Below are 27,952 nucleotides of genomic sequence, written 5' to 3'. Positions count from 1 at the left end.
TAGACTTGAAAAGTCAGTTTGGAGCAAAATTAATAAGCAAATCTACTATATCCATTTAAAACAATGTAATGTCGCTTTTCAATATCAAAGTGTTTGGACATTACATTTTAAATGTTTGAAGAAGTGTACACATTTCAGTTTTTTTCTCCATTTTTTTTATTAAATTGCGTCACAAAACATGAGGGTAAGCCCTGTAGCTGAAAAAGATAACTGTACAAGTTTTTATTTATTTATTTTATTTTAAATAGAAAACCTACACAGTTTCAATATCAAAGTGTTTGGACATTACATTTTAAATGTTTGAAGAAGTGTACACATTTCAGTTTTTTTCTCCATTTTTTTTTAATTAAATTGCATCACAAAACATGAGGGTGCGTCCTGTAGCTGAGAAAGATAACTGTACAAGTTTTAATTTATTTATTTTATTTTAAATAGAAAACCTACACAGGTGTGGTGAACCAGTTAGATGGATAAAAATAGAGTTATTATTCTGCCACCCATATTTAATCTATGCTTCTGTTTTACTTTGGTTTGCCACCACGTGTATGAGCCACATTTTCTGATATGCGTAGTTGGATCGTTAGGCTTTAATTATGCACCGTTCTTAATAAAGTCCCGCATGTCCATTACAAAAAATAAACTGTGGTATCCACAGTGAATTTCTTTATGACTGAAATATTTGTTTATTCCATTTCCAGTTATTCATCACTTATATAGTACAAAAATTCCATTTTAACATGTGTATTGGTAAATTAGGCCTATAATGTATTATTTTAAAATAACAGCTTTCATTCTTATAATTGCATGGCCTTATTTCAGAAAATGCTATACACAAACCTTACTAACTTTGGCTTTCACATTTTTTTCTGAATTGCAAAAGCGGTATTGACTTGGTTGACAGAAACAGAAATCGTTGCAATATATATTGTAGCGTAAGAAATATGTGCTGTACAATAACTCTGGATAGCTTTTATAATACTTTTAATGCTTTTTCCTTGGAATGTTAACAATGAGTAAGAAGGAGAACTAGGAACCATACCTCAAATGTTACCATTTGTTTTGCATTATTACCTTTCTGCCTACATGTACGACTTTCTCTCCAAATGACTCTTCCCGAGAACCTCATCACTGAACTGGTATGTTAGTTTTTTCTTGATCTTTTTTACCTCTCCAGTTTTGCCATAGTTGCGTAAAGCTCGCGCCATTTTTTGATAAGTCATTTTTTTGCGGTTGCCTTTTTGGATCCCCCAACGATGTGCGAGGGCCTCTTTGTGTTTGGATGAAAACTGAAACATTCCTTTGTCTCGGTCTACCCACCAGATACTGTCCTTCATGTCGCCATTCCGTAAAAGCTCCAACAGAAACTGATACAGTCGAATCTTCTTTTTGTTACCTTTGGGAAAGATAAAAAGTGATACATTCACAAATTTTGTCATTTCAGACGCAAGCTCCAAAAACGCACGGCAACACACTCGTAACAGAACAAATTTAAATTAACTTGGATTAATATATACAGACACACTCAAACATACGCTTGAAGATAGGTAAAATGAATTAAAACAAAATTAGAATGCAGTTTTGTGTATAAATATATATATATATATATATATATATATATATATATATATATATATATATATATATATATATATATATATATATATATATATATATATATATATATATATATATATATATATATATATATATATATATATATATATATATATATATATATATATATATATATATATATATATATATATATATATATATATATATATATATATATATATATATATATATATATATATATATATTTATACACAAAACTGAAGATAGGTAAAATGAATTAAAACAAAATTAGAATGCAGTTTTGTGTATAAATATAAATATATATATATATATATATATATATATATATATATATATATATATATATATATATATATATATATATATATATATATATATATATATATATATATATATATATATATATATATATATATATATATATATATATATATATATATATATATATATATATATATATATATATATATATATATATATATATATATATATATATATATATATATATATATATATATATATATATATATATATATATATATATATATATATATATATTTTTTTTTTTTTATGCACAAAACTGCATTCTAATTTTGTTTTAATTCATTTTACCTATCTTCTCCAGGTTGACTCCAACCGGACGTTCAGCGGGAGTTTTTTTAAAGGAACCCATCAAGAGTTGTTTGTTTTTGCCTTCCCTTCAAAATATTTTTTATAGTTTTTGTTCACTTGGCATTATGCATTGACTAACGGGGAAAAAACATGGGAAAATGCAAGCTCTGCCCAGTGCTCGTAGATATCTGTTATACACGAAAGAGATGCGGCAAAAAAGATAGTGCGCTACAATGATAAACAGCCTCTCATGTCTTGGTCACCTGGCTTTCTCGCGTCTCGCAATGTTTCTCGTATCTAGAGATAATTATTTGCTCGAAATGTTCCTCGTATCTCGATTTGCTCGTATGTAGAAAATACACTTATGGTTACTTCGTTGCAGTGCTGTCACTTGTAAAAAAAAGTACTTTGTAAAAGTAAATACCATGTTTCTTTTAACAAAATCATGTGTCACGGAGTAGTCCGAAAAATGTCATATACAATTGTTCTGCTTACCCTTTTAAGTAAAGAAAAAAGTACTCGAAAGGTGCTCGAGCTTCGATTTAGGTCATTTAAAAGACAATTATTCTGAAACAAATATAGAAGTTTACATGTAAGCAAAGATGACGGTTGTGAAATGCCCGATGGGGTCAGCTTGCCTTGTCAGCTCCTGTAGCTTGACAAAACAAGAAGCACACATGCTGTCGTCTGCAAAATGCAGTCAACCACAAAGACGGAGCAAAACTATACGATCCAATTCAGTTTTCTGATGATGAACGCTGACGAATAAGATGATCTAGCATATCGATGATATGGAAAGAACACTCATACAAATCAAAGGTTTTGGAAGGGCATTGGGTAGCTAACTTATTGAGGTGGAATCAATACTAAAAAGGGGAAAAACTGGTTTGCAACTGAAAACGATATACTATACTGTATGTATAATGGACGTGATTTGCATAGACGTAAAGAGGGTTTCTGACACTATTTTCATTTGTTGGCTACATTTTATATTTGCAAGACAAAATGCATTCTTTTTTGAATGGTAGTGTTCGTTTGTAAACCAAATTACTTTGAATGACGTGTCATTTGTAAACTTACACACTTTCTTGCTTCATTTTTTTTACTTTTCATTATTTTCTCTTCATCCACACTTTACAATACACTTTTACGAACGGGCTGACCTACCCATCTCTCCGGGTATGACGTAAGGAACTTGATCTCGAAGACACTCCTCATCAGACACCTCCAGGGGTGGACTTGGACGTGCATGCTCTTCATCATCAGTGCTGCGCTGGGACAAATGTGCCGGATACATTGTCCGTGGGAAGAATGCTACCTGTAAAATAGCAGAAAAAGTCACTTTAATTAAGAATCTGTCTTAAGTGATAATAATAATATTGCATAAAACTCATCTTCCAATCAGAACATGCAATGTTTTAATTCATTCATTTAAAAACGTCATGGAGTGAATGCATTTTTGAAATCTCCATATTTTGAATACGTTATGCTTTCAAATGAATCTGACCTGGTATTCTCTTCAAGGCATTCAATAATTCTCCATATCGCTTATCCTCACAAGGGTCGCTGGTTTTCAATTTAGAGCACTCAAGCTATATGTACTAACCTAATAAGTGGGCGTATTGGAAGGAGACAATTTTTGAACATATAGTTTTGCCTCTAAGGCTAACACACTGATAAATAACATCATAGTGCAAACTTTAATGCTTCAACATTGATGTTGTTACCATTTATGAACATCAATTTTTTTTTTGGGATGGCTTTGCTACCTTTTGTTACACTGAAGAAGCCATGAGCCAAAATATGTTGCCACTGTTCACTGTTTCATTATTTTCATTGGTTTACTAATGTAGTATATATCCAACATAGATCATATACAATGACTTCTTTAACTTGGCTCTGTATTTTCCGGACTATAAGTCGTGTTTTTTTTTCCATAGTTCGGCTGGGCCTGCGACTTATCTATGTTTTTTTTCTCCCTTACCATGGACAGCCTGTTATGCTTTGTTTTTCAGGCTTTCATTGTCTGGACAAACCGCCAATTTGGCCAGTTATTCTCCATTTTATGATAGTTCCTTGAATGTGTGTTTGTTCTTTGATTTGCTTTTTAAAAGAAACTTCTGTAGCATATGTTCTACTATTTTATAATTCAATAGTGGGGATGAAATAAAAAGAAAAAAATAAGGACATCGAGTAGAACAACTGTTTTCCCTCCCAAAAAATACCTAATTGGGGTAGATATTAGAAATAACATTACAAAGCTAGGCAGCTTTAGTCTTGTCGATTAACGGCATTAATGAGCATGAAACAATGACTATCCGCTACAAAAATGGCATCCATAGCTGGGGAATTTTTAATATCCTTTTATTATCATTTAATTTTTTTTTTCACTTGAGTTTGTAAATTGGTTTCTTGGATTTTGCTGAGTATATACAGTTTTATGAACTTATTACATGACAGAGTGACTCACTGGTTGCTGTAACATATGAGAATGTGGGCCGAGGTTTGGATCCAGTAGATTTTCTGCATCGTAGCGCATCACCTCATGCCGAACTAGAGCAGGTGGGTGCAGAGACTGAACACTCTGCAGCTCTGTAAAATTTGTCTCTTGAAGGTTTTCAAACTCAACAGGATGGACATGAGTGTGAGGATGATAGTCCCAGTGATCTAGTCAGAAAATAGCGAAGCATAGATTACCTCAGACACAATTATTACAACACAAGCTATTTAGAAGAAGGGCATTTTCATTTCATTTAGAAAAAATATAGAAAATGTGAAATGATTTTATTTTCAGTTCTGGATTTTGAACTTTTTCAACTATTTTTCGCACCCAAAAAAATTAAAAAACATTTAAGGATTTTCAGACACTGCCTTGTTAAATATAATGTAGCCAATCCCAAGGTCTAATTGCAAGATTATTTTTGCTTTTCGGCATTTGGGCACACTGCCAATTTAATTATGATATGTAAGTCAATATGAAATCTACATCATATTAGAATGTGCCAAATTTTCACCATAGACTTTCATTTGCCCTAATTTTGAAAATAATTTAATGGAAACAGTTTTGGAAAAGGAAACACACTCCTCTTTCTCTTTTAAGTGTGTTTTGGTGGAATATTCAAAATTTGTACCAAGAAAAATTTAATAAAACCCCAAGGGGCATAAATTGTTCTATGTCTGTAGTTGCAGAAGCAACCAAAAAAAAAAAATAACATCTGTTTCCTGTACCCTTCAGCTGCGCATATTCACCTTAAGTACAAAAAAGTAAACAAAAAATAGTTTTTATCCATGTGTAATTAAAAAATAACATTTTAATATGCATTGTATTCTTTAGCCCACAACACTTAAGCAGTACAAAAAAATGAATGAATGTATCATTTAGTAATTACTCATAAGGATTAATTTCTTATTTTATTAAAATTACATCTTGATAAATGTTGTTATAATTACATATGAAATACAATAATTCATAGTCATAGTACATTTTAAAAAATGAATGTACAAAAACATAAATTAATCTCAAATGTTTCCACTGACCTGCCTGTATTTCTGTATCCAGAACGTATGGGCTATAATATTCTGGAATTTGGTGTCTGTAGATATCTGGTTCATACAATTCTTCTGAAGACTACACAAACAAAAAACATTCGGAGAAACAGTCAGTTTTAATCATATTCGCAGATTTTATATTATTTAAATACGTATTCAGAAACATTTGCATGTAATAAACATTGAACATAAGCAGTGTACACATACATAATTACATATATATATATATATATATATATATATATATATATATATATATATATATATATATATATATATATATATATATATATATATATATATATATATATATATATATATATATATATATATATATATATATATATATATATATATATATATATATATATATATATATATATATATATATATATATATATATATATATATATATATATGTAATTATGTATGTGTACACTGCTTATGTTCAATGTTTATTACATGCAAATGTTTCTGAATATATATATATATATATATATATATATATATATATGTAATTATGTATGTGTACACTGCTTATGTTCAATGTTTATTACATGCAAATGTTTCTGAATACGTATTTAAATAATATAAAATCTCTCTCTCTCTCTCTCTCTCTCTCTATATATATATATATATATATATATATATATATATATATATATATATATATATATATATATATATATATATATATATATATATATATATATATATATATATATATATATATATATATATATATACATATATAAATATATATACATATATACACACACACAAAACAAATATACATGGTAGATACTTTATTTTGAATTCACTAAGTCGGCATTAGCTTTTTTGGAAGAAAAAAAATTGCAATTGCTGTTCTGAAACTCTCGAGAACCAAAAAGTTTCGTTCTTGTGTAGCTTTTCGTATGAAGGACTTGGCCCTTCTATATACAAATGAACTAGAGTTTGGTAGTTCATTTATCAAAGTTAAAACAATTCAGTAGTTTGGGTATTCATGTATGTGTTGAAGACATTTGTCCTCGTAATTGAATCAATAAATTAGTCAGAATAATAGACGCCACTACAACAAAAAATAGAGGGAAAAATATATACTTACAGGTGTTATGAAGTAACTCTCCATTCTGTAAGGATGCAACATGGGGGCTTCTTCTCCAACAAGTGGGCTTAAAGACACCTTGCAGAACAAAAGCTCTTCCAACCTTTCAAAACGTTTACAGCGCCATTGCACAACGTTTCAAAATTTCCTCTCATTTAACGATAGGCAAATCATGTCCCTCTGTCTCACTTATTGTATAGTTAGTTCACTTTCATGAGCTTAACCAGTCCAGGAGGCCTCCAGCGGGATAAATTCCAAAAAGAAAATAAGTATAGGCTTTCTTTTGGTAAAATAAAAAAGGAACTTAACTTCTATAAACGTGTGTAGGTGGGAGCAACAGAGTGCGTCTAACTGCGTTAGTCTCGTGAAACTTCACATTTATCAGCGTCTCTATATTGTCACCACCCTTGGTGGCCAATCATCAGTGACCATGTCTCCTTTAAACGTCCCCATGTCAGGGGGATCTTCATCATTTAAAATTCTGCTACAATCACTAAAGACAAAAGCAATGATTCGGAAATTGGTTTGGGTTGTTCCAGAATTTAAGTTTTTTCCTATTTGTCACCAGAACTAACTCCTAGGCTGCTTTTGTAATGAGACTAGCTTGAGTGAATATTCATGCACATTTTTATTAAACATTTGATATACAATTGAATATTTTTTTAATGTATTCAGTGTTTCTTTATGATGATTGAATTGTCATTGGCCCAAACTGGTGTCTGTGTTGTAAAATAGAGTCAATTAGTCTGTCTAAAGCATTCATATGGAAGCATCGCTGAATAGGTTTAATTCAGTACATGTGAATATTTTCATTAAAAAAAAATTTGTTAAGTTCCCCTGAAGTTACACTTTTTCAAAAATAAGTCTAAGTCAAATGTAAATAAGAAACCAACCACTTAGCTACACCGAAATCCAGTCAAAACCTGGATTCCATTCCTCACCCTCCACTTAAATTGCTCCCCCTTTAATAGTTTGCATACTAGAAATACACACATACAATCACATGCATACCCGCACATGACTGGAAGATAAGATGAAGCTACAGTATCAGTTTTGGAGATTCTGATTATCACAAAGGAGATACAGGCCTATCCGAAAAATGCTAAAGGGGGATATAGCCCCTGCTTGCAATCTCGATTTAAGAAAAGAAAATAAAGGTAGGGTGAGATGGGGTGGGGTTATATGACTTTGATGTTGGTCTATTGTACTGTCCTTTGTCATAAATACTATGCGTTCAATATTTTAGAATGAGCTAACTATTTAATATCTATTACTAATTTTGCTGCCTTGCTTATGGCTGGAAAACAATTCAGCTTCACCTGTGTGTTGTTGTAGTTGGCTATGAAAGGCTCCAGAACCCCCTGCAACCCATGTGAAGATAAGCGATACAGAAAATGAATGAATGAATTGTAAAATAAAAAGTGAGCTGTCTTGATTTTCCTCTTGGAAAGGCATCTTGGCAGCATTAATGATCTCTTTGAAGGATTTCAGTCCATGGACTTGGGTTGACGTCAGCAGCCTTCCATCTCAGTTCTACATGTTGTTAATGGTGCACTCCTTCTACCTCCTCATATGGAGAGCAGGAATTTTGTTAAAGCTGTCTGAAGATAGTGATTGTGGGAGGGAAAGCAAAGATGTTATTATTGTCTTTAAGTAAAGCAGTTCAATAATTTCAAGTACCGTATTTTCACGACTATAAGGCGCACTTAAAAGTCTTAAATGTTCTCCAAAAAAGACAGTGCGCCTTATAATCCAGTTCGCCTTATATATGAAAAAAAACAGAAAACCAAAAACCACCACTGTCGGATATTTAAAAAAACAAAATCGCCTGAACTGAAACAATAATGTAAAATATGCAGATGCCATCTTAGTTTACAACATCTTCCATCATATAGCTCCTTCCCCACTTCAAGATTTTATACAAAAAAAATCCAAAACATCAACAATGGCTGGCTCTAGAGGTGACTGTGGTGTAGTGAGTGCTTCATACCTGGAAGTCAATAGCAATTACCATATTTTCACGACTATAAGGCGCACTTAAAAGTCTTAAATGTTCTCCAAAATAGACAGTGCGCCTCATAATACAGTGCACCTTATAATACAGTGCGCGTTATATATGGAACAAATGTCATTCATTGAGGGTACGCCTTATAATGCGGTGCGCCTTATAGTCGTGAAAATACGGTAAACTGAGGATCAATGCTGTTGTCTAGTAATTTTATAAAGTAAGCTTTGTAATTGGATATTTCTTTCTTTTTCATTCAAGCCCATTCACCTGGTCTCTTGATTTGTTTGTAAACGAAGTAGAAATGTATATAAAAAAAAAGGATGAAGTGCTATGAACTTGAGGTTTATAGTCTATAAAAACATTCATTTCTAGGCTAGATTTTAACAAGAAATAGTGTTAAGGGAGGTTTATGTTGAAAGTATTAATGCATTATACAAGGAATAAATCGAACAAACAAAAAATGTTGTCTAAAGTTAAAAGAAAAACTGGTTCAGTGTTGTAATCTTAACCTGAGCACAAGACAAACAAAATATTGGAAATTACATCCATTGTAACCTAGTATTCATTACGACATCATAAATGTTTTTGGTGTGTCTTCATTGTGGTGTGTGAACTTAGCAAAATAAAATGAAGGGCATGTCAACCATTAAAGCAAAATGAGGAACTGGAAAGTTTTCTTTCGGATTCGGTTCTATGAATGTCTTTCAATGAATCCGCAAGCATTTGGCAGTATACAAATTATCCTAACTTCAATACGAAATGGATATTTTTTTGTCCTTTGTTGCACACCAAGGAAGTAAAGACAAACAAAAAATTATGTTAATGAATTATTATTAATAACCTTACTATACTTTGACAAGCTGTTTGTTTGTTGTTTTTTGGGGGGTTGGATGGCTTTTCTGTTTGGTTTTTCAGTTTTTCTTAGCTTCACATAATCCCTGTACACTATCAATGCTGCACTTTTTAAAAATGCATTGATAACATTTTGCCTCTGGGGCAATTTTTTTGCACGTCAATAGAATAATGGCATAACCCAATACAGCTAAAATATGACAGCAAAGACATTCATATTGAATTATTCACCATTAAATTAATTGTAACCACATTGATATGCATGCATCATACTGTGTTCACAGAGAATCCCAATGCATAGCGGTTGAGTTAAAGGCTGTTGACAAAGTTTCATTTGGACTACTTATTTATTTCTTATTTATGGATTATTTAGTGATTATTTATCTGTACTATATATTGATTTTCTAAGTGTTTGCTTGTTTGTTGTTGTATCCATAGACTCAGCGAGTGCTGCGACTTGGTGCTGAATGGCTAAAAAAAAAAAAAACTCATCGTGGACTTCAAGCGGAACAAATCCGCTTTGCTCTGGTGAGTTTACTTGGACTACTTATATGTTCATTTCTTATGTATTGATTATTTATTTATTTGTGTGGATTATTTATTTATTTGTGTGTCTGTTGTTATTTGTGCACCATGTGGTGATAGCTTTAAATCTCATAGTACTTGCATAATGACAATAAAAGCATTCAATTGAATTAAATTCAAGTGATGGTAAAATATTTTCTCTTGAGGTCTTTCACATGACATGGTATTTATGGGTTACAAAAGGCAATATTTTTTAATCGCACACTAACACCTGTTTGACTATGTTGCAGTAGCCCGTGACTATGCATAAAGTACTACTTTGTTCTCTAAAATGAAATGCAATACTCAGTTTTCTAACCAAATCAATGAGAATACGTTTCCTGATAATTGCAAGATACATAAAGATACAGTCTGTGTCTTTAGCAAGTTTTAAGTAATATTATCAGATGAATTAAGAAGCACAGTGTAGATATAATTAGACTATGTTTTCATAATTAAGGCTTGGAACTGGAGCGAAACATACCGCATAAAAATAATCAAATCCTTTCCCACTAATAAGCGGCTTCTTCACATAGTTTTTGAAAATAGCATATTCACAGTCCACACTCCGACCTTAACACAAGGAAAAAGTACAAGAAACTTGTCAAGGCCAACATTTTCTTAGACAAGCCACCCTCACAACCAGATGTGGTAAAGTCTTCTTTTGCAGGTCTGTACTTTGAATTAGGCGCTGATCACTCGGGTTGCCTCTCACATCCCAAGAACAACCATAGTAGACGGACTGAATACTCTAAATTCCCCATAGTTTGAAGTGTTGTGAGCGTGAATGTTTGTCTGTCGATAAAAACCCTTCAACTGGCTGACCACCATTTCAGGGTGTACCCCAACTCCAACCATTAGTAAGTTGGGATAGGCCCTGACACTATGACACTCCAATAAATGACTAAATAATTTATTTGTACACTGATTGAGTGGGACACATGTATTTTCATTCTGTGTAGAAGAATGATTTACACAGCTACACCATATGTATGCAAAACTTGCTCCTCTGGTACCGTCTTACCAAAATTTCTCCAGACCACCAATTTAGTTAGATTGGATTGGATTGGATAACTTTAGTTATCCAACTTTAGTTAGCATTGAAACTTTTATTGGCTGTTAAATGGTATATTAAAAGTGTGCTTCTTATCCTCCAAATTATCACCTCAAAGAGGCTTGTCTACAAAAGCAGTCTGTTGCTGTGACTGGCATGGCTAGATAAGTGAAGACAGGTTTTGACAAATTCCAAAAGACAGCCATGCTTTGTGATGTTTACAATATAGATTAATGGCTGAAAATGGTAATGTTTGACCAGTGTCAGTGATTGAATTGTTGTATACTTTTGTCACGGTGGAACACACAGTGGGCCTCAAATGTGCGAGACAGTGGCGAGAGGAAGGTTGGGGATAAAAGTTTATTTGCCTGGTAGGTGATCATAGGCTGGCTAAAAAAAAATAGAATTAAAACAAATGAAAAACAGATAAGGCTTGGCCAAAATACAGAACACACAAGGCAATGAGCTACGCGTTGTGACTTTGCTTCCAACAACAAAAGTGATGCCCTAGCAATTAGTACAGGAGTGTATGTGGTAGCATATATAAGGCAAAAATAGGAAACCATCAAGATAAAACAATCCACATTTGGAGGGACTTCCCTTAGTTTTCATTTCAATAAACCTCTCAATTTTTATAGATATCATGATGAATAAAGTCATTTGAGCACAAAATGCAGTCAATATCACACACCATTTTAAATGATTCCAAAATCATTCAAATTTCGAATTTAGACCATATTTACAAAGCTGTGATAGAAGCTCGCAAAGCTGCTAGATGTTCTTAGGTAATGATGACAAGTCCCTGACATTGTTTGTCAAACTACATTTGATCGGACAAATGGAAAACTCCATTTGTCATACAAATATTTAAAAGTAATTTTATTCTATCTTTCTATATTCCTTCTACTAAGCCTCTTATGCAGTAACTCACTAGACTAAACTGCCACTTTGTAATTGTCAACTGACTTGTTGCAAAACCCATGTTGCTGACATCGACAGTTTTTAGCAGGGTCATTTTGATTGTTAAAGTTAGAGTTTCAGAAACCTCACAGCACAAGATCACGAGTTTGTACCCACGCAGGTTTGCATTGGGGAATGACACGCATGACCACTGAATGTGGAAAAACAGGATACAGGCAACAGCGCAACAGGAAGTGTTGCGCTCCTCCTCTGCAGAACATCAGTTTAGCCAGACTGAGTGCTGGTTGATGTCCAAACTTTGTAGATCCTGTGGTACATATTTCGTAATCATCTACGCTTTTTACCATAGGAATGCAGATTAAAAAAAAAAAAAAGAGATAAAGAAAGAACAAAAGAAAGTAAGAAAGAATGAAAGAAAGAACAAAAGAAAGAAAGAATGAAAGAAAACAAAACTCTTGATTTTAAATTATAAAATATCAAATTACCATTTTTAGGGAGGAAATTATATTTTTATCACTACTTTTACTATACTTGGATGCAAAACAGTGCAGCTTAACTCACTTAAAAAGTGTTAAATCATTTTTGGTTAGACATTATAAGTCTTAGACAGATTTCGTATCACAATGTAGAAGGGATTAAAAGAGCGACTGCTTCATTAAATATATTCTATAATATTATTGTATATATGAGATATGCTACACCAACAACCCTTGTGACGATAAGGGTTCAGAAAATAAATGACTTTACATTAATTTGGATGCATTTTTACATGCGAAAATGTAAATATTGACCTTTTCACACAAAAAGTAAATGTAGGAGTCAGAAGTAGTTCCCATATAATTCATAATATGATATTACTCTTAATGTATTATCTTGTGTAAAGCAATTATAAAGAATATAAGAAAGGTGATAGTGACTGATGGTCAAATGATTAGGTTGAAGGTTAAACTCTGTTAAAGTCACCATTGTGGCGTTTGACCATGAAGTAGACAAAGTTACACTAAAAGATCAGTGTGTTCCATGGGGAACGCCCACAGTCTCTCATAAAAAAAAACAAAAGACAAAAATGATTTGATCTTACCAGTTTGCTGTGTAAATCATCCATCGGGTAGCATTTACATTTCCACAAACGTCGCGTGGTTAACTACTAGAAGCAAATTGCCAAAGGTGGATGAAAAATGCAGCTTTCTATATATCTCTGAATTAGCAGGGGAACTAAAAACTTCCTTAATTCTGCCAATTTAGGTTGAGAACCATAAGGCTTCTTCTCCTATTTCTTCTTGTTCCTTATTAAAACAAGAAGGTGACAAACTTCCTACAGAACATCTTTTTCAGGCTGTTAGTTTACACTCTGATAGTTTTACAGTACAGTATAGTATTACCTATTTTTTCTTTACTACACAAGATACAGAAAGATTCTTTTTTTCACTAAGCAAAAGACGTAATATAATGTTCCGACTTTTTACTTGACAAGGAATTTTTAAAATGTATTTCTGCATGTATCTATTGGAACATTTCAAGGTTTTTTTCTTGTATTTTCAATCAGGAGAAGAAAAAAAGGGAATCGTATACAGTGTAAGATGGTGAAATCACAATTAAAATTATACAGAGTGTTGCATAGGCATACAAATGTGAACAAATCTTTGATTTAAATCATGGATTTATTAATCCTACTTCATGGATTCCACGCTGCAATTCTCCTCTGTAAGTATACAGGGCAAAATGAAATTCATTGTTTACTATGTGACATTAAGCTAAAGTTTCAGTGGCCATTATTTGTTTCACAATGACATGGAACAGTTGCCTGACATGCGTGCTAGATGACATCTAGCTCTCACTTCTTATTCCTGATTCCTCATTTTATCTGGACTCCACAACACCAACCTTCACGAAGGCCACGGGTATTATTAGAAGAGTGTGGTTCATGAGGCACATGGGTGGAATTATCATTTGCGTCACATGGGATAGAAACAAAAAATGTAACACATCTTTACAATTTTTTCATAAACTTTTTTTTATATATATATATAAATACATTTTACTGGATGGTCAACCTTAGCATACGAAATTTTCATTTAGAAATGTATACCATATAAGGCTTTCAGCCTCAGTCCTTCCAAGCAACCAAGTTCCTCTTTTAATGTTGCTTAAACCAGACAAAGATGACTCAGAGCGGATATTAATCATGTATTTTTTTTTTTTTTTTTTTGGTGTGTGCTGTTTTTATCTTCAAATCTCACACACCAGATCAGGCAATGGTATCTCTTTTTTTTCAAATGTATTGTTCAAAATAATAAATACAAAATAAACAAAAAGAAATACATTAAGCCTCTAATTAATTTTCAATCTGAATGTATTATTGTCAAATGGGTCACATAAAGTCAAATTGTCACATTGGGTGTGTGATGACAAATCCACAATCAATTGTTGCTTATATCAAGTATCAGTAAAAAATAATGTTCATGGTTGGTTTTAATAATGTTGTATATGGAGTATATAATGTTTTCTGGTACACCTCGTTGCAATGATCACAGCTTATGTCAGCGGTCGGGAACCTTTTTGACACACAGAGCCATAAACAATTCCCATTTTCAAATTGTATTACTTGAGAGGCATACTCAGAATTTAAGAGTAAAAATGGAAAAAAAATGAGATGTGTTTTTTTTTGGGCACGTTTTACCACTTTTAAAGTACTAAATGAATTCTTTTGACAATGCTGTTACAACACTGTTACTGTTACAACATACAGAAAAGTCTAATGAGAAAAAAACTGATGATTGAAGTTAGAGGGACTGTCAGCGCCATAGTGGCAATGTAACGCTCCTATTGGTGCATTTGGGACTTGGCTCGGTGGCGGTTTAAATACATATTTTACTTCACAGGTTAGTGAAGAGCCACAAGCACCCATCGGAAGAACCACGTATGGCTCCCGGGCCATAGGTCCCTACCCCTGGCCTATGTAGTGCATTGCTTTTGTATACACCACCTAGTGGCCAAATATATATATATATATATATATATATATATATATATATATATATATATATATATATATATATATATATATATATATATATATATATATATATATATATATATATATATATATATATATATATATATATATATATATATATATATATATATATATATATATATATATATATATATATATATATATATATATATATATATATATATATATATATATATATATATATATATATATATATATATATATATATATATATATATATATATATATATATATATATATATATATATATATAAATATATATTAATATATTATATATTATATATTTATATTTATATATTTTGGTTATAACCTAACGCAAAAGGACGGTCCTAGTATCCCGAGATCCAGTACACGCCTTTCTTAATAACTACGTTCTGGAGAGCTATTCTCCAGAATGTTGTTTAGTTGGGCGTGATCATCCACGTCTCACACTTCCTCTCTCCTTCTCCAACTTTCCCTCCTCCGGATCTTCATACGTGGCTCCTGGAGGCAAAAAAGAAGGGGGACAAGCGGCGTTGTGTGAAGGCAGCTCCGACCGGAGCATTCTTGCTTTCGCCGACCGTCAGTGTGGGCTCAAACAGACTCGATTAAGTTGGCCTGGATGGCAGGGACACTCTGGTGCAAAGATTGCTTCACCCATAAGGTAATGGGACAATACAATCGGCCTCATGTCGCGGGCACTAAGTGCAAGTGATGCTTGCGGTAGTACTGCGCACTGATTGAATGTGTCGACGTTCATGACTTTATTTGGGTTTTATACGAGCTAGCGTTAGCTTGCTAACTTTCTGTGCATGGGGATCCTGGCTTGTTAGACCCTTACAGAAAACTAAAAGTGAGCAAAAACCCTATTAGTACTTTGTTTTATTGTGATCGCTTATTGTGCATCCGTATTACTCGATAAATAATACTCTATACAGTGTGTTAGGTCATGGCTCCGTAAAACTAACTGTAAGGAAACGAGCACTTCTAAGGGAATGCTTAATAAAATAATATACATAGTTTTCTGATCAAGAAAATAAAACTTTTTTTTACACAATTGATGTATTCAACAGTGTTTGATAACTTCCATGTAGCCAGGGTAGGCTTTTGATCTGCCTTGCAAAATGTGCTTTAGGTTAAATGGTAAAACACTAGACAAGCATGTCACAAAAAGTATCAATACTTTTTGTTTGCTTCTTAATGTGTTTACTCGGACGGCCAGTGGATAAGTGGCTACCACGTCGGCCTCACAATTTTGGGGTCCTGGGTTCAAATCTAGGTCAGTCCACCTCTGTGGAGTTTGCATGTTCTCCCCGGGTCTGCGTGGGTTTACCCGGGTGGTCTGGTTTCCTCCCACATTTCAAAAACATGCATGGTAGGTTTGGACACTCCACGTGTGAGTCCTAGCAGTAATGGCTGTCCGTCTGTTTATGCCCCTGCGATTGATTGGTCACCGATTCACGGTGTTCCCCGCCTTTGGCCCGTAGTCAGCTGGGATAAGCTCCAGCACCCCGCGTGACTCTTATGAGGATAAAGTGGCTCAGAAAAATAATGAATTCATTTATTTACTCTGTTTGAAATCACAAAACTGATACACTCACAGGAAGATATAATATGGTAACAGGTGGTGGATATGTGGCAAATGAGGATTTAATTCGTACCCGTCATTCGTCTACCAATTTGTAATTAATCTCTTATTTTATGACATGAAACAAAAAAAATCCTGCATCACCTGTGGTGATGTCAGGAGGTGCATTAGTGTGCCATATAGTGTGTTATATTATTTTGATGAATATCTGTTTGTGTGGTTTTGTGGCTGACTGGTTAGCATGGCGCATTCTGTATTGAGTTTGCATATTCTCCCCATGCCTGTGTGTTTTTCCCGGTTACCGTGGTTTCCTCACAAATCTTTAAGAATGTGTGGTCAAGTTGATTGTACACTTCAAATTGTCCATAGGTGGCTACCATTTAAACTTAGTACAGTATATAAATAGTGTGCTCAATGTTTATTTCCAACTTTTATAACAACAGATAAAACTACTGTGTGCTGGTGTTTATTTTCTTACTGACACTCATTCTATCCAGTGAATGACCACATTTTAGTCAGACTTTCCTATGTGTAGTGAAAATGAGCTTTACAGACTATTTACAGACTACGTAGTAGGGTGAAAATGTCTTTATAATTCACTATGCATGTTTTTGGTATTATCTTTCTGTAGCTGTCTCGTATGGCTGCACACCTTACCTCAATGATAGGGACATAACAAATTAGAACAAGTACATTATAAGTGTTTATCCACATGTGAGTGAACGGAAACTTATTTCTTTCCTACGGGCACTGTGGAACTACTGCCCTGTACCATTCATTCGGCTGTGCATTTGCAGCAGCATGTCTATATATTGCGTTGCTCTGGTCTTGACTGTACCCACGGTATCCATAAAGTCCCTTTATTACTCAGATACATCCTTACTGGATAGAAGACAATAGAGACATTGTCTATAATTGGTGATGTTATTTTGTTGGAATTAACCCAAGGAAAGCAAAGTTTGCCAGGCTGTTTTGAAATAGGTATGATAGCCTGCTGTCCTTCATTTTTGTTGGGTGGAACTACCCAATTTGTAATGACGTAGAAGCTTTCTTGTCTATGTCACCAGCAACAGTCGTGCTGGAGTTTCTGCTGTGTAACAACCCCTCCTCTTTATGGAATTTTAGCAATTTAAACTCTGAAAGAGTTTGAGTTATTAATTCATTAGCTCATAATGAGAGTGTATTCCCAACTACACAATTACATATATTAACATCTATTACATCAATTAGTTTGTTACGATGTTATGAGTCATAAAAAGTCAGCTTTTGCTCTTTCGAGTCAATGGTTCCTTCCTTGTTCCTTTCTAGTATGTTGTTACCTGATTGCCATATGCAGGTTTCTGTGATTTTGGCCTTTCCTTTATTTATTTTTTCTTAATGCCATGCATCTTTAAGAAATTGGAATTGTACAGTTGCTTGCAATGTTTCAATTTCCTCTGTGCAATAAAATATGCGTTTTCCATGCTGCATATAGTGTGTTAAAGCTGTTTTGTGAATTTATGTATTTCAGTACAATGTGCAGACCTAAATATATACTTCTTATTACAGGATTACCGGTTGCATGTGTTCTTCGGCCCGCGGGACGGATGAAAGCTAAGGACTGTCAGATGCCCCACTGGGCTGTATTGGCTCTGTTGATCGTAGTCACCCTTCTGATGCTGAACTCTGAGGTGGCGTCAGCCCAGAAGATGACCCAAGCAGCCATGGCTCATGCTACAGACACGGCTGCAAGATCAGGCCCTAACCTCACCGATGAACTTCAAGGTCTCCAGGCAGTAGCAGACTTCCTTGCTAGTGAGCATGTTCATGTCTGGCTCTTGTCCCTCGCGGGCTCAGTTGTTATTGGTCTCAGTGGAATTTTGCCGCTCCTTGTCATTCCAATTGAAGCTGGAGCAGCCCTTAAAACTGAAGGTAGGATCTGTCACCTCATTTACTTTTATTTTCATGTGCTAGTTCACAAGATGCTTCTAATGGAGGGGTCAGCAATGTGGTGCCCACAGGCATCAGGTAGCCCTTGAAGAGCATTAAATAGCACATAAGACTCTTCAAAAAAGTGCTCTATGTTGTCCGGACACTTCATTTTACTGGGAATGAATGAATCCCTATTCAAAATGTTAAAATAGAGCCATGTATAGATATGTACATGTTTTTAAGTCCATGTGGAGGTAAAATTATGCCTATTTAATTGTTTAAGTATTTAGGATTCACATTTTAAAACAAAACTGTTACATTCATTAATAATTATACTTTAATATAGTTAGAAAACACTGCAGGCAGACATTTTGACATTTAATTAAATTGGCATCTCTGATGATCAACTTGCAAGTAAGAACATTCCGGCATTGTCTCCGCCGCCAATAATTCTACCGTGCAGTAATTTCTCCTGCCACTTTAAGGCCATAAATCACAACAAATACAATTTTATTGATTAATCCAACTGCGTAAGCAAAAACAACACCTGCAACAATCATAGCATATCAGTTATTCAATAATAACAATTAAGGGGAACTCAAAACAAACTCCATTGGAATTTAAAAAAACAAGCCTTCATTCCACAACACAATTCCATAAAGAAGCGAAAAAAACGCCACGTTTTACGACAATATGCGAGTAATCACGAAGGTTGCTTGGATAGCGATCATGCTGCATAAGCATCTTCTTAAGCGTCCTTCTAGTTCTGCATTCCTTGGGTAAAAGTCCAGTAAACAGCCCTTGGAATGAGGACTCATTGATTTGTTACGATCCCGAGTTCTCTTCAGACAAATTGAAAAAGCTTCCATACAAAAATGATTAAATGTGCATATATAGATATAATAGTATTCCAGAATTAATCTAACAAAAACCAATACATGGATGGTTAGAAAACCGGTTGCATTCTTGTGTACAACATTCTAAGGACATATTAACAGTGACATGGCTGGACACTTATAAGTTACTTCAAACGTCCAGATATATTCTTGAGGATTGTTGACTCCACCAAAAGTCTCTGCAGTTTTTCCTTTGTTTATAAATGTCTTTGTAACTTTTTATAATGATCATTTGCATTGTCTAGTCTACCACTATTTTCGTCCTTGTGGAAAAATGTATTTCCTATTTTTTCCCGAGCCTTTATTTATTTAACTATTGACATTTGCTCACCATTGGAAACTTTGAACATTGGGACTAAAACATCATCTGATATTGAGCAGATGGCATTTTCCAGTCTAAAACAGTAACATGCACTCCCCAAAAATGGTAAGCCGTGGTCAAAATAGAGAACTGTAAAAAACACTCTGTGTGGTTATGCATGCACATAATACACTGTACTCTACAATTATGTTACTTGAGTCTACTGTACTTTAATAATCAGACCCATTTTAAGATCTCATCCCTCTCATCTCATTTTCTGAACTGCTTTATCCTCACGGGTTGCAGGGGGATGCTGGAGCATATCCCAGCTGACTCCGGGCCAGAGGCGGGCAACACCCTCAACTGGTGGCCAGCCGAACGCAGGGCAGAAGGAGACAGACATACCACTCACACCCATACCCAAGGGCAATTTAGAGTGTCCAATACGCTTACCATGCATGTCTTTGGAATGTGGGAGGAAACCGGAGTACCTGGAGGAAACCCATGCAGCCCCGGGGAGAACATGCAAACTCCACACTGATGGACATGACCTTAGATTTGAACCCAGGACAGCAGAGCTCTGAGGCCGACGTGCTAACCACTCGCTCCACCGAGCCGCCCCCATTTTAAGATAGAAATCTTTATTTGGAGTTGGTGAGATGTTTAATTGATCGGGGCCATAGAGGTGACTATAAAATATGCGGGGTACTCCCTATATTGGTTGCCAGGTTAAAAATAGTAGAAAATAGAGTTCAAAGGGAGGGCAGCTGAGACGCATCTCATTACCAACAAAGGGCGTGGAATTGAAGCATAGTAGCGGTAAGCGTCTGTGTGAAACTTTAAAGCCTCGACTTAACGAGAAGGTGTGGCAGGTTGTTGATGTTAGGCTAGGCCAGGCGTGGGAAAACTATTCCACAAAGAGACACAGTGGGTGCAGGTTTTCATTCCAATCCATAAAGAAGAAACCTTTTCACCAATCTGGTGTCCTACAAGTGCAATCAGTGGATTGGAGTCAGGTGCTTCTTTTTTTCTGCAGAAGTCTCATTGGTTAAAGTGATTTTGCTGGATCGGTTGCAACAAAAACCTGCACCCACAGCGGCCCCCGAGGACAGGTTTGCCTAACCCTCAGCCAAAATAGCCCAGCTTTAAATGATTTCTTCATTAGTCAGGCAGATTTTTCATAAAGGCCAATATCAATTAATGTTAAATGTCCAAATTTCGGGACCAAATAATTGGCCTGACCAATAATCTGTCAATTTCTACCTTGATACATGAGAGAAAGGGCTTGTTAGCACAGTGATCAGACATAAGGTATCATGAAGTAAAACGGATTTGTGCATGCTTCAAATTAAAGTCTTTCTTTTATGAGTCTGTTTCTAAATCCCTCAAATTTTCACTTGGATATTTAATGTTTTAACTCCTGCACATGTGCTCTATAGGATTAAAACAAGAATTATTGTAGTCCTTTCCAACAAATTCATTTGTTGCCTTGACCATTTATTTCGGTCATTGTAATGCCAAAAAAAAATTCACTCTTATTTTCTGCCTTGCCGGCTGTGTTGAGACTCAAATCCCGAGGTTCTGTTCCAAGGCTTGTTCAGATCAAAATTAAAGACTATTGATTTCTTATTTTGTGCTTGATAAAGGCAGAACCTGGGGTGCTCAACTTCAATACAACACATTTCAAATGTTGATTTTTTAATGAAATGAATGACAAGTCACTATAATTCCTCCCACACGCCTAATTTGTTGAGAGAAAACAACACAGTCACAGTATAATTCATTACACACTTTTTTTTATATCCGTAGCTGGAGGGCAGAAGCTGAAAAGATTGTTAAGCTTTGCTATTGGTGGTCTTCTTGGTGATGTATTCCTTCATCTCCTCCCTGAAGCATGGGCACTCTCTGGTTCTTCAGGTAGGTCACTTGGATACCACTAACACTATGACTTCTCTCCCAAATACATAAGTCAAATTCAGTATCTCAACATACAATCGCAGCTCATTGAATGTTTACTGTCGTGTTTCAATGCCTCGCATGCGTAGTGTATCTTTTAGCTACTCAATTATTAAAAGTAAAGTTGTTTGTTTTCCTCTTCCGCAGCAAGCAAAGAAAAACACTACATGACACAGGGCTTGTGGGTAATCACTGGCTTACTGGCGTTCCTTTTTTTAGAGAAGTTGTTCTCTGACCAAGAGGGAGAAAAAGATTCCCCATCACAACCAGACCTGAAATCTTACTCTACTGTAAGTTTTGCAGCTCACACTCAGTGCATTAAGTGCAACATATTCTTTTTAGGTCATTAAGACACTCAATATGACGAGTGCACGTTCAATATTACCAATAATATACGTTTTTAATGGATACTAATAACCATAAGAATGCATGCATTCTTCAAAACATTTTTTTTTACAGTTCCCAATTAAAACATTTTGTTTTTTTCAACAACTGTGCTCTAATTTAGACTTGTGGTTACCTGAACCTGCTGGCTAACTGCATTGACAACTTTACACACGGACTGGCCGTTGCCGGAAGCTTCTTTGTTAGCAAAAAGGTAAGGAACTGTCTGCATGTCACAAAAGATGGACATTAGTTGCATTTCTTTGCCTTGAAAAGCACGTAAAACAGATTCATTTATTGTCAAACAATTCATGTGGACGCCAACCGAACACCCGAAATGAACACGGATGGACTCTGTGTCAACATGGCAGAACAAGAATCAAATGGTTGTTTTTATAAACCATTTCTGACATCATGAGCATACTATCCTTTACTAAAAGTTGTTTTAGAAAATAGTTTATTTCATAATGATGGAATATTAAGGGGCAAGTTACAGTATTGGAATCATAAAGGCTTTTCGTGTCAGTGACTGTCTAAACCAGTCATGTCCAAAGTACGGCCCGCGGGCCAATTAAGGCCCGTGGACAAATTTTTACCGGCCCGTGGCCTCTATCATGAAATCAATAATACACGGCCCGCCAGCACTGTTGACCACAGTATAAAATACATGAGTTCATTATTTTTTTGTGATGGTCAAAATCACAGTTTGAATATGCAGTGATCATTGTTTTGTTTTCAGCACTGTTCCTACAGTAAGCATATAATAGTGAATAATATGTGATGTTTCACATGAACTTAGATATCCTTGATAGTTTTCTTAATTTTTTGTGGTTTGTGATTTCGGTAAAAACCTAAATGTAAAAAAAATGTAAAAGTAAAAGTATGCCATTTGTAATTAAAAAAAATCCCAAAAGGTTAATTTGTATTTAATGTTAATGGTTCAAAGAATGTCAGGCTAAATAGTCGGCCCGCACACATTTTCACCTTACCAAATCTGGCCCTCTTTGCAAAAAGTTTGGACACCCCAAACTCTAAAGCAAGGGTAACGGACTCGGGTTGGTTCGCGGGCCGAATAACGTCAACTCGGTTTCATCTGGGTCGGACCATTTTAGATATAATATTTAGTTTTTTAAAAAAATGGATTAAAAGCCCTGAATATTCCGTTTTTTATAGATCTGAAACAATGTTTATTTTAGCTTTTTTAAAATATATTTTTGATTTTACAAAATGATTTTTGAACTAAAAACACAGAAAAAATGGATACAAAGACAGGATGTCCCATAGAGATAGCTATGATAAAGTCTAAAATTATGAATTGGGCGAGTCAGCAGAATTGAGTAGGTAGGTGACCATATAGTACATATTGTAACTGGAACACAATGACTCCAGATTGTGTGACATAAGGTTATCAGTGGGAACTATACTAGATGTGCCAAAGAGGAAATTGGCTGGATTTCTAAACTCTTGATACACCCATGCACCCAAGTCATTTCAGCAGATTTCTTGTGATACCAATTGGGATATAAAACATACCGTCCATGACGTTCATTGCTTAAATAACAAGATGATTTAAAAAAAAAAAAAATGATTATTGAGCAGTAAGTTGACTAATACTATTTTGCTTTCAGGTTGGGTTTCTTACGACATTTGCTATCTTGCTGCATGAAATCCCACACGAGGTGAGGTTCATCCACCTGATTATGTTGGATAAATCACATTTGCTTTAGCCAGAGAAATCAAATACGCCCAATAGTGATGGGAAGCCACTGAATTTTTAGGTACTACAGTTGTATGAGAGTTATCACTGTCCACAGGTGGGGGACTATGCCATTTTGTTGCGAGCTGGCTTCGACCGGTGGAGTGCTGCGCGTCTGCAGCTGTCCACTGCATTGGTTGGTGTGCTGGGGGCTTGCGTCGCGTTGTGTTTTCAATCACCAAATGGCGCAGGTAGAGTCTTTTCCTGGCTGAATTCATAGCCTTAAACATCCTATGACCTACGTCATTTCTTTGTCATTTGTAGAAAATTCAACTTCATGGATACTTTCATTCACCTCTGGAGGTTTTATCTACATCGCCTTGGTGAATATAGTTCCTGATCTGCTAGAGGAATCCAGTTTGAGGTATGCTACATACTAAATTGATCATGAATGAAAAGAACTATATGTATTTCATGTCTCTAACTATGAGTTATTTCTTTTACAGGCACTCCCTTTTTCAGACACTACTCATTTTCTGTGGCATAGCAGTTATGGCTTTCCTGTCAACTATAGCTGTTTGAAACCTGAGTGCTGCCAGAATACCAAAAAGACAAAAACACTAAAACCAAGTCTATCTAGTGACCTCAAGGGTGACATTCTCTTTCTGATCTGATGATGCTTCTTCATGAACACCTACAGTCTATCTTTTTAACCAAAACACACCTATGGGTATTCATATATGTCATTTTATACTGAAACAGATATTTGATTTTAAAAAATTGCACTTTATAAACCAATGACAATCTGAATCTTGAGATAGGATGCCTTTAATGGAATTTGTACCACAGGCCACTTCTTAATCTCATGTCAAAGATGACACATTTGTTTGAATTTCTTTTGTTGCCAAATTGTGTGTGGCAAAAAAATGTCATACTACAATTATTTTCACAAATAAAATCCTAATCTCAATTTTATGTCAATTTCAATCATTTTCATAAAAAAAAATTGGGGTGTTTATCCAACCTCTTAATTATCTACCAATAGTTCTTGCATTGCAAAATTCTGAGACAAGGGCTGCAATATTACAAGTTCAAAGTTGTAATATTATCAGAATTAAGTTATTCTTGCAATATTACAAAACTTTAGGCAACTTAAGGCCTGTGTCAACACAAAACTGCTTTTGGTGCCACAGAGAACCTGATGCGCTGAATAAGAGTCAAATACATCTCGCGAACAATACATTCCTGGTCTTTAATATACTATGTGAGTATTGTGAAGCACCTTCTATGTTCGTGCCTCACATCCCTGTACCTCAATACCAATTACCATTCGTGAAGTTTATTTTTCTAATAGCGGTACACCAAAATGTTGCAGGGGATCAAATGAGCGTCAAAGTGGCAGCAAGCACTTTTTTGAGATCATAATTCATGTGGCAAGGCAAAAAACTAAGTGAAGATGGCATATTGATGAGAAAATTCTAAAAACTGCATTGCAACACAGCTACACTCTCTGCCCTACTAGCTCTGGGCTTTACTATGCAATCAATGATGGTATTGCTCACAAATCATCACTGATCTATACTACAGACGTGTGCACATGTCAATAATTTACCCATGTATGCAGTATACACGTGTGTCTATCACTGTTGTTTTACTGATGATTTTAGAGTGAAACCCAACTGTATTAGTCCAACAATATTTATATAATAGCTGTATCAGTGAGTCAGGAGAAGTGTATTGCACAGATTACATATTTATTTTTAAAAAAAATAAAATAGATACGCTGAATGCAGTATGTCAGATGTACAGCCTTTTTGTTTTTGGTCTCACATTGTTAAACTAGGGTCAGCACACCCAGAGTACAGTAAATTTAATGTTTAAATAGGTACGTCGTCTCATAATAGTAAAACTGTCATTCTATTTGGGGGGTGGGGGGGGGGGTCATGTCTAACTGTGGACTTAAAATGCTTTCATGAAACATAGAGGATTTTCTGTTGAGAATTTTATTGTTGTGGGAGCACAGTGACTGAGTGGTTAGCTCGTCCACTTCATAGTTCTAAGATTAAGTGTTCATTGGGATAGGCTCGTGCCCTTCTCCGAAAATTTAACCCAGCTACCATGTGACTTTACTGCAGAGCTGGTGATGTCCCACCTCTTGTGTGGGGACCACTGTCTTTTCCATTAGAAAGGATGCAGGAAAAAAGAAATTGATAGGTTTGTGAGTATTGGAGTTTTGTGTTGCGTTATTCTTGGCTTTTTCCTTCTGTAACTTGTCATGGCATTGTACATTGATTTCACCTTTTGTCACCTTCCCTATATGCCGCAGGCTTTCTGTTGCCTTGGGTGTCTCCCACCTTTTCTCGATGTCTCATTAAGCCACGTCTGTGTATTTATTAATTAGCCTTTGTTTGATCATGTCTTGTTGAGTCCTTGTCAATGTCACGTCAGTGTTAGGTGTGACTTTGTATTATGGTGTTGTTAATTAAACCTTTTGAGTTCCCAATACCGTTCCTGGCCTCCCTGATTCCCTGCGATTGGGTTTGTTCACTTTTAGCACTTTCGAACTACGCTAAAAATCGGTACAGAAGATAAATTAATAATTTTAGGGTAGTTATAGTTCTGAGCCCATGCTTTGATTAATGAGCTTCAGCCTTGTATGAAGATGCATTGTTTTTTCTGACCACATACCAAAAACATTTGTGTGAAGTTCATTTAATTAGTATAAATAGTTTGTTTAAACATGTGCCCTGACATTGGGAGGGAGCCAGTATAAGATGTATTCAGCCTCTCGCTCAGTCATCTGGGATGGGCTATAGCACACTTTGATGATTACCGGTAGTGTAATTGATGTATTGTTGCTCCACCCAATCGCCTGGAGCCCTCGTTCTTTAGGAAAGATAATCTGTAAAGGTCACACTTTCTGTTTACTCATTACTAATCAAACATAGGCATTGTCGTCATCATTGACTTGACAATGTATTTAACACATACTATTTTCCGTGTATATGCACAATTAGGTTATACGCTAGCATGTGAAGGCAAGTTGCACTCCAGCATACAAATTCAAGAATCGCCAAGATTTACCTAAATCTTTTCCACGTCATTTCAACGATCCCTTGTGCAAAATGTCAAATATAAATGAAGGAGAAGCAGTGCGATGATTTATTCTCTCTTGTCCCTTTTCTACCATTTGTCAAGCATGTGTTTCCATATCAACTCCACTGCAGGGTGGCTACTTTCGTCATCATCCAATAAGGTGCCTATTATATGTGGGAAGGCTCTCAGTCAAGCAAGACAGTGTGAGTGGTATATGCTACCAAATTGGCATGAAAAAATAAAGACAGTGGTAAAGAAAGGCAAGCTTTTTTTTTATTCCTGTCATTCTTGCTAGTATTCATTTGCTGCTCTTTGGCTCATGGAACTCAATTTAGCCGCCCATTGGTTCCTTGAATAGCATTTGTTTAATTGTATAAATTTAAGAATTCATTGTGTGCTATCACATTCAAACTTTACGGAAACTTATCACTTTGTTCCCTCTTCATATGCTTATGAAAGACTTTAAAATGAAAAGTAAACAGTTATAAATATTAAATGATCTCTTTTGACGGACCAAGTGTCTGAGCAATGACCTTTTTAATGATAGTATGTTGATCATCCAATACAGTAGCAATTTAGGGTGTTCAACCAGCCTACCCTGCATGGTTTTGGGCAAGCCCGGGGTTCAAACCCTTGACTCCAGAACTGTGAGGCGAAGCCATAACCACCTGCACCAGGCCACCTCATCTTTCCTACCAAATGCAATATATTTTAAATAAAGCAAGGCACAATTTATATTTCAAAGAATATAACATCAACCAGAGAGTTATTTTGCACAAAATTTTGAATACTTGTAGTTATAAGTGCCATTTTTAAGAGTAGCAGATTATTTGTAAAATTCAAA

At 34.9% G+C, this 27,952-nt stretch overlaps 2 protein-coding genes across 2 annotated transcripts; one reads left to right on the top strand and one right to left on the bottom strand.

The window, feature by feature from the left end:
* Positions 1–160: 160 nt before the first annotated feature.
* On the bottom strand, positions 161–13,461 carry spi1b (Spi-1 proto-oncogene b). The gene is given in 7 exon segments (XM_077714092.1): positions 161–1,393; positions 3,376–3,526; positions 4,679–4,875; positions 5,746–5,836; positions 6,866–6,937; positions 6,940–8,462; positions 13,346–13,461. Coding segments are annotated over 6 exon segments (906 nt in total). The 5' UTR covers positions 7,021–8,462; positions 13,346–13,461; the 3' UTR covers positions 161–1,079.
* A 2,154-nt stretch (positions 13,462–15,615) lies between these two features.
* Positions 15,616–24,982, top strand: slc39a13 (solute carrier family 39 member 13). The gene is made up of 9 exons (XM_077713907.1): positions 15,616–15,944; positions 18,417–18,779; positions 21,786–21,893; positions 22,080–22,222; positions 22,441–22,530; positions 23,945–23,995; positions 24,131–24,263; positions 24,337–24,436; positions 24,519–24,982. Exons 2-9 carry the CDS (start codon positions 18,455–18,457, stop codon positions 24,592–24,594), a joined length of 1,026 nt encoding a protein of 341 aa, XP_077570033.1. The 5' UTR covers positions 15,616–15,944; positions 18,417–18,454; the 3' UTR covers positions 24,595–24,982.
* The last annotated feature ends 2,970 nt before the right edge of the window (positions 24,983–27,952 follow it).

This window comes from Stigmatopora nigra, chromosome 3, assembly GCF_051989575.1.
Source record: "Stigmatopora nigra isolate UIUO_SnigA chromosome 3, RoL_Snig_1.1, whole genome shotgun sequence".
Taxonomy (NCBI): domain Eukaryota; kingdom Metazoa; phylum Chordata; class Actinopteri; order Syngnathiformes; family Syngnathidae; genus Stigmatopora; species Stigmatopora nigra.
This window is presented reverse-complemented; position numbering and strand designations above follow the sequence as displayed.

Bases quoted from the DNA above. Each gene is read 5' to 3' on its own strand.
- slc39a13 (XM_077713907.1), top strand. From the start codon at position 18,455: ATGAAAGCTAAGGACTGTCAGATGCCCCACTGGGCTGTATTGGCTCTG. The intron at 22,531-23,944 runs GTAAGGAACTGT...TTTTGCTTTCAG, and splicing joins GCTTCTTTGTTAGCAAAAAG to GTTGGGTTTCTTACGACATT. The intron at 24,437-24,518 runs GTATGCTACATA...TTTCTTTTACAG, and splicing joins CTAGAGGAATCCAGTTTGAG to GCACTCCCTTTTTCAGACAC.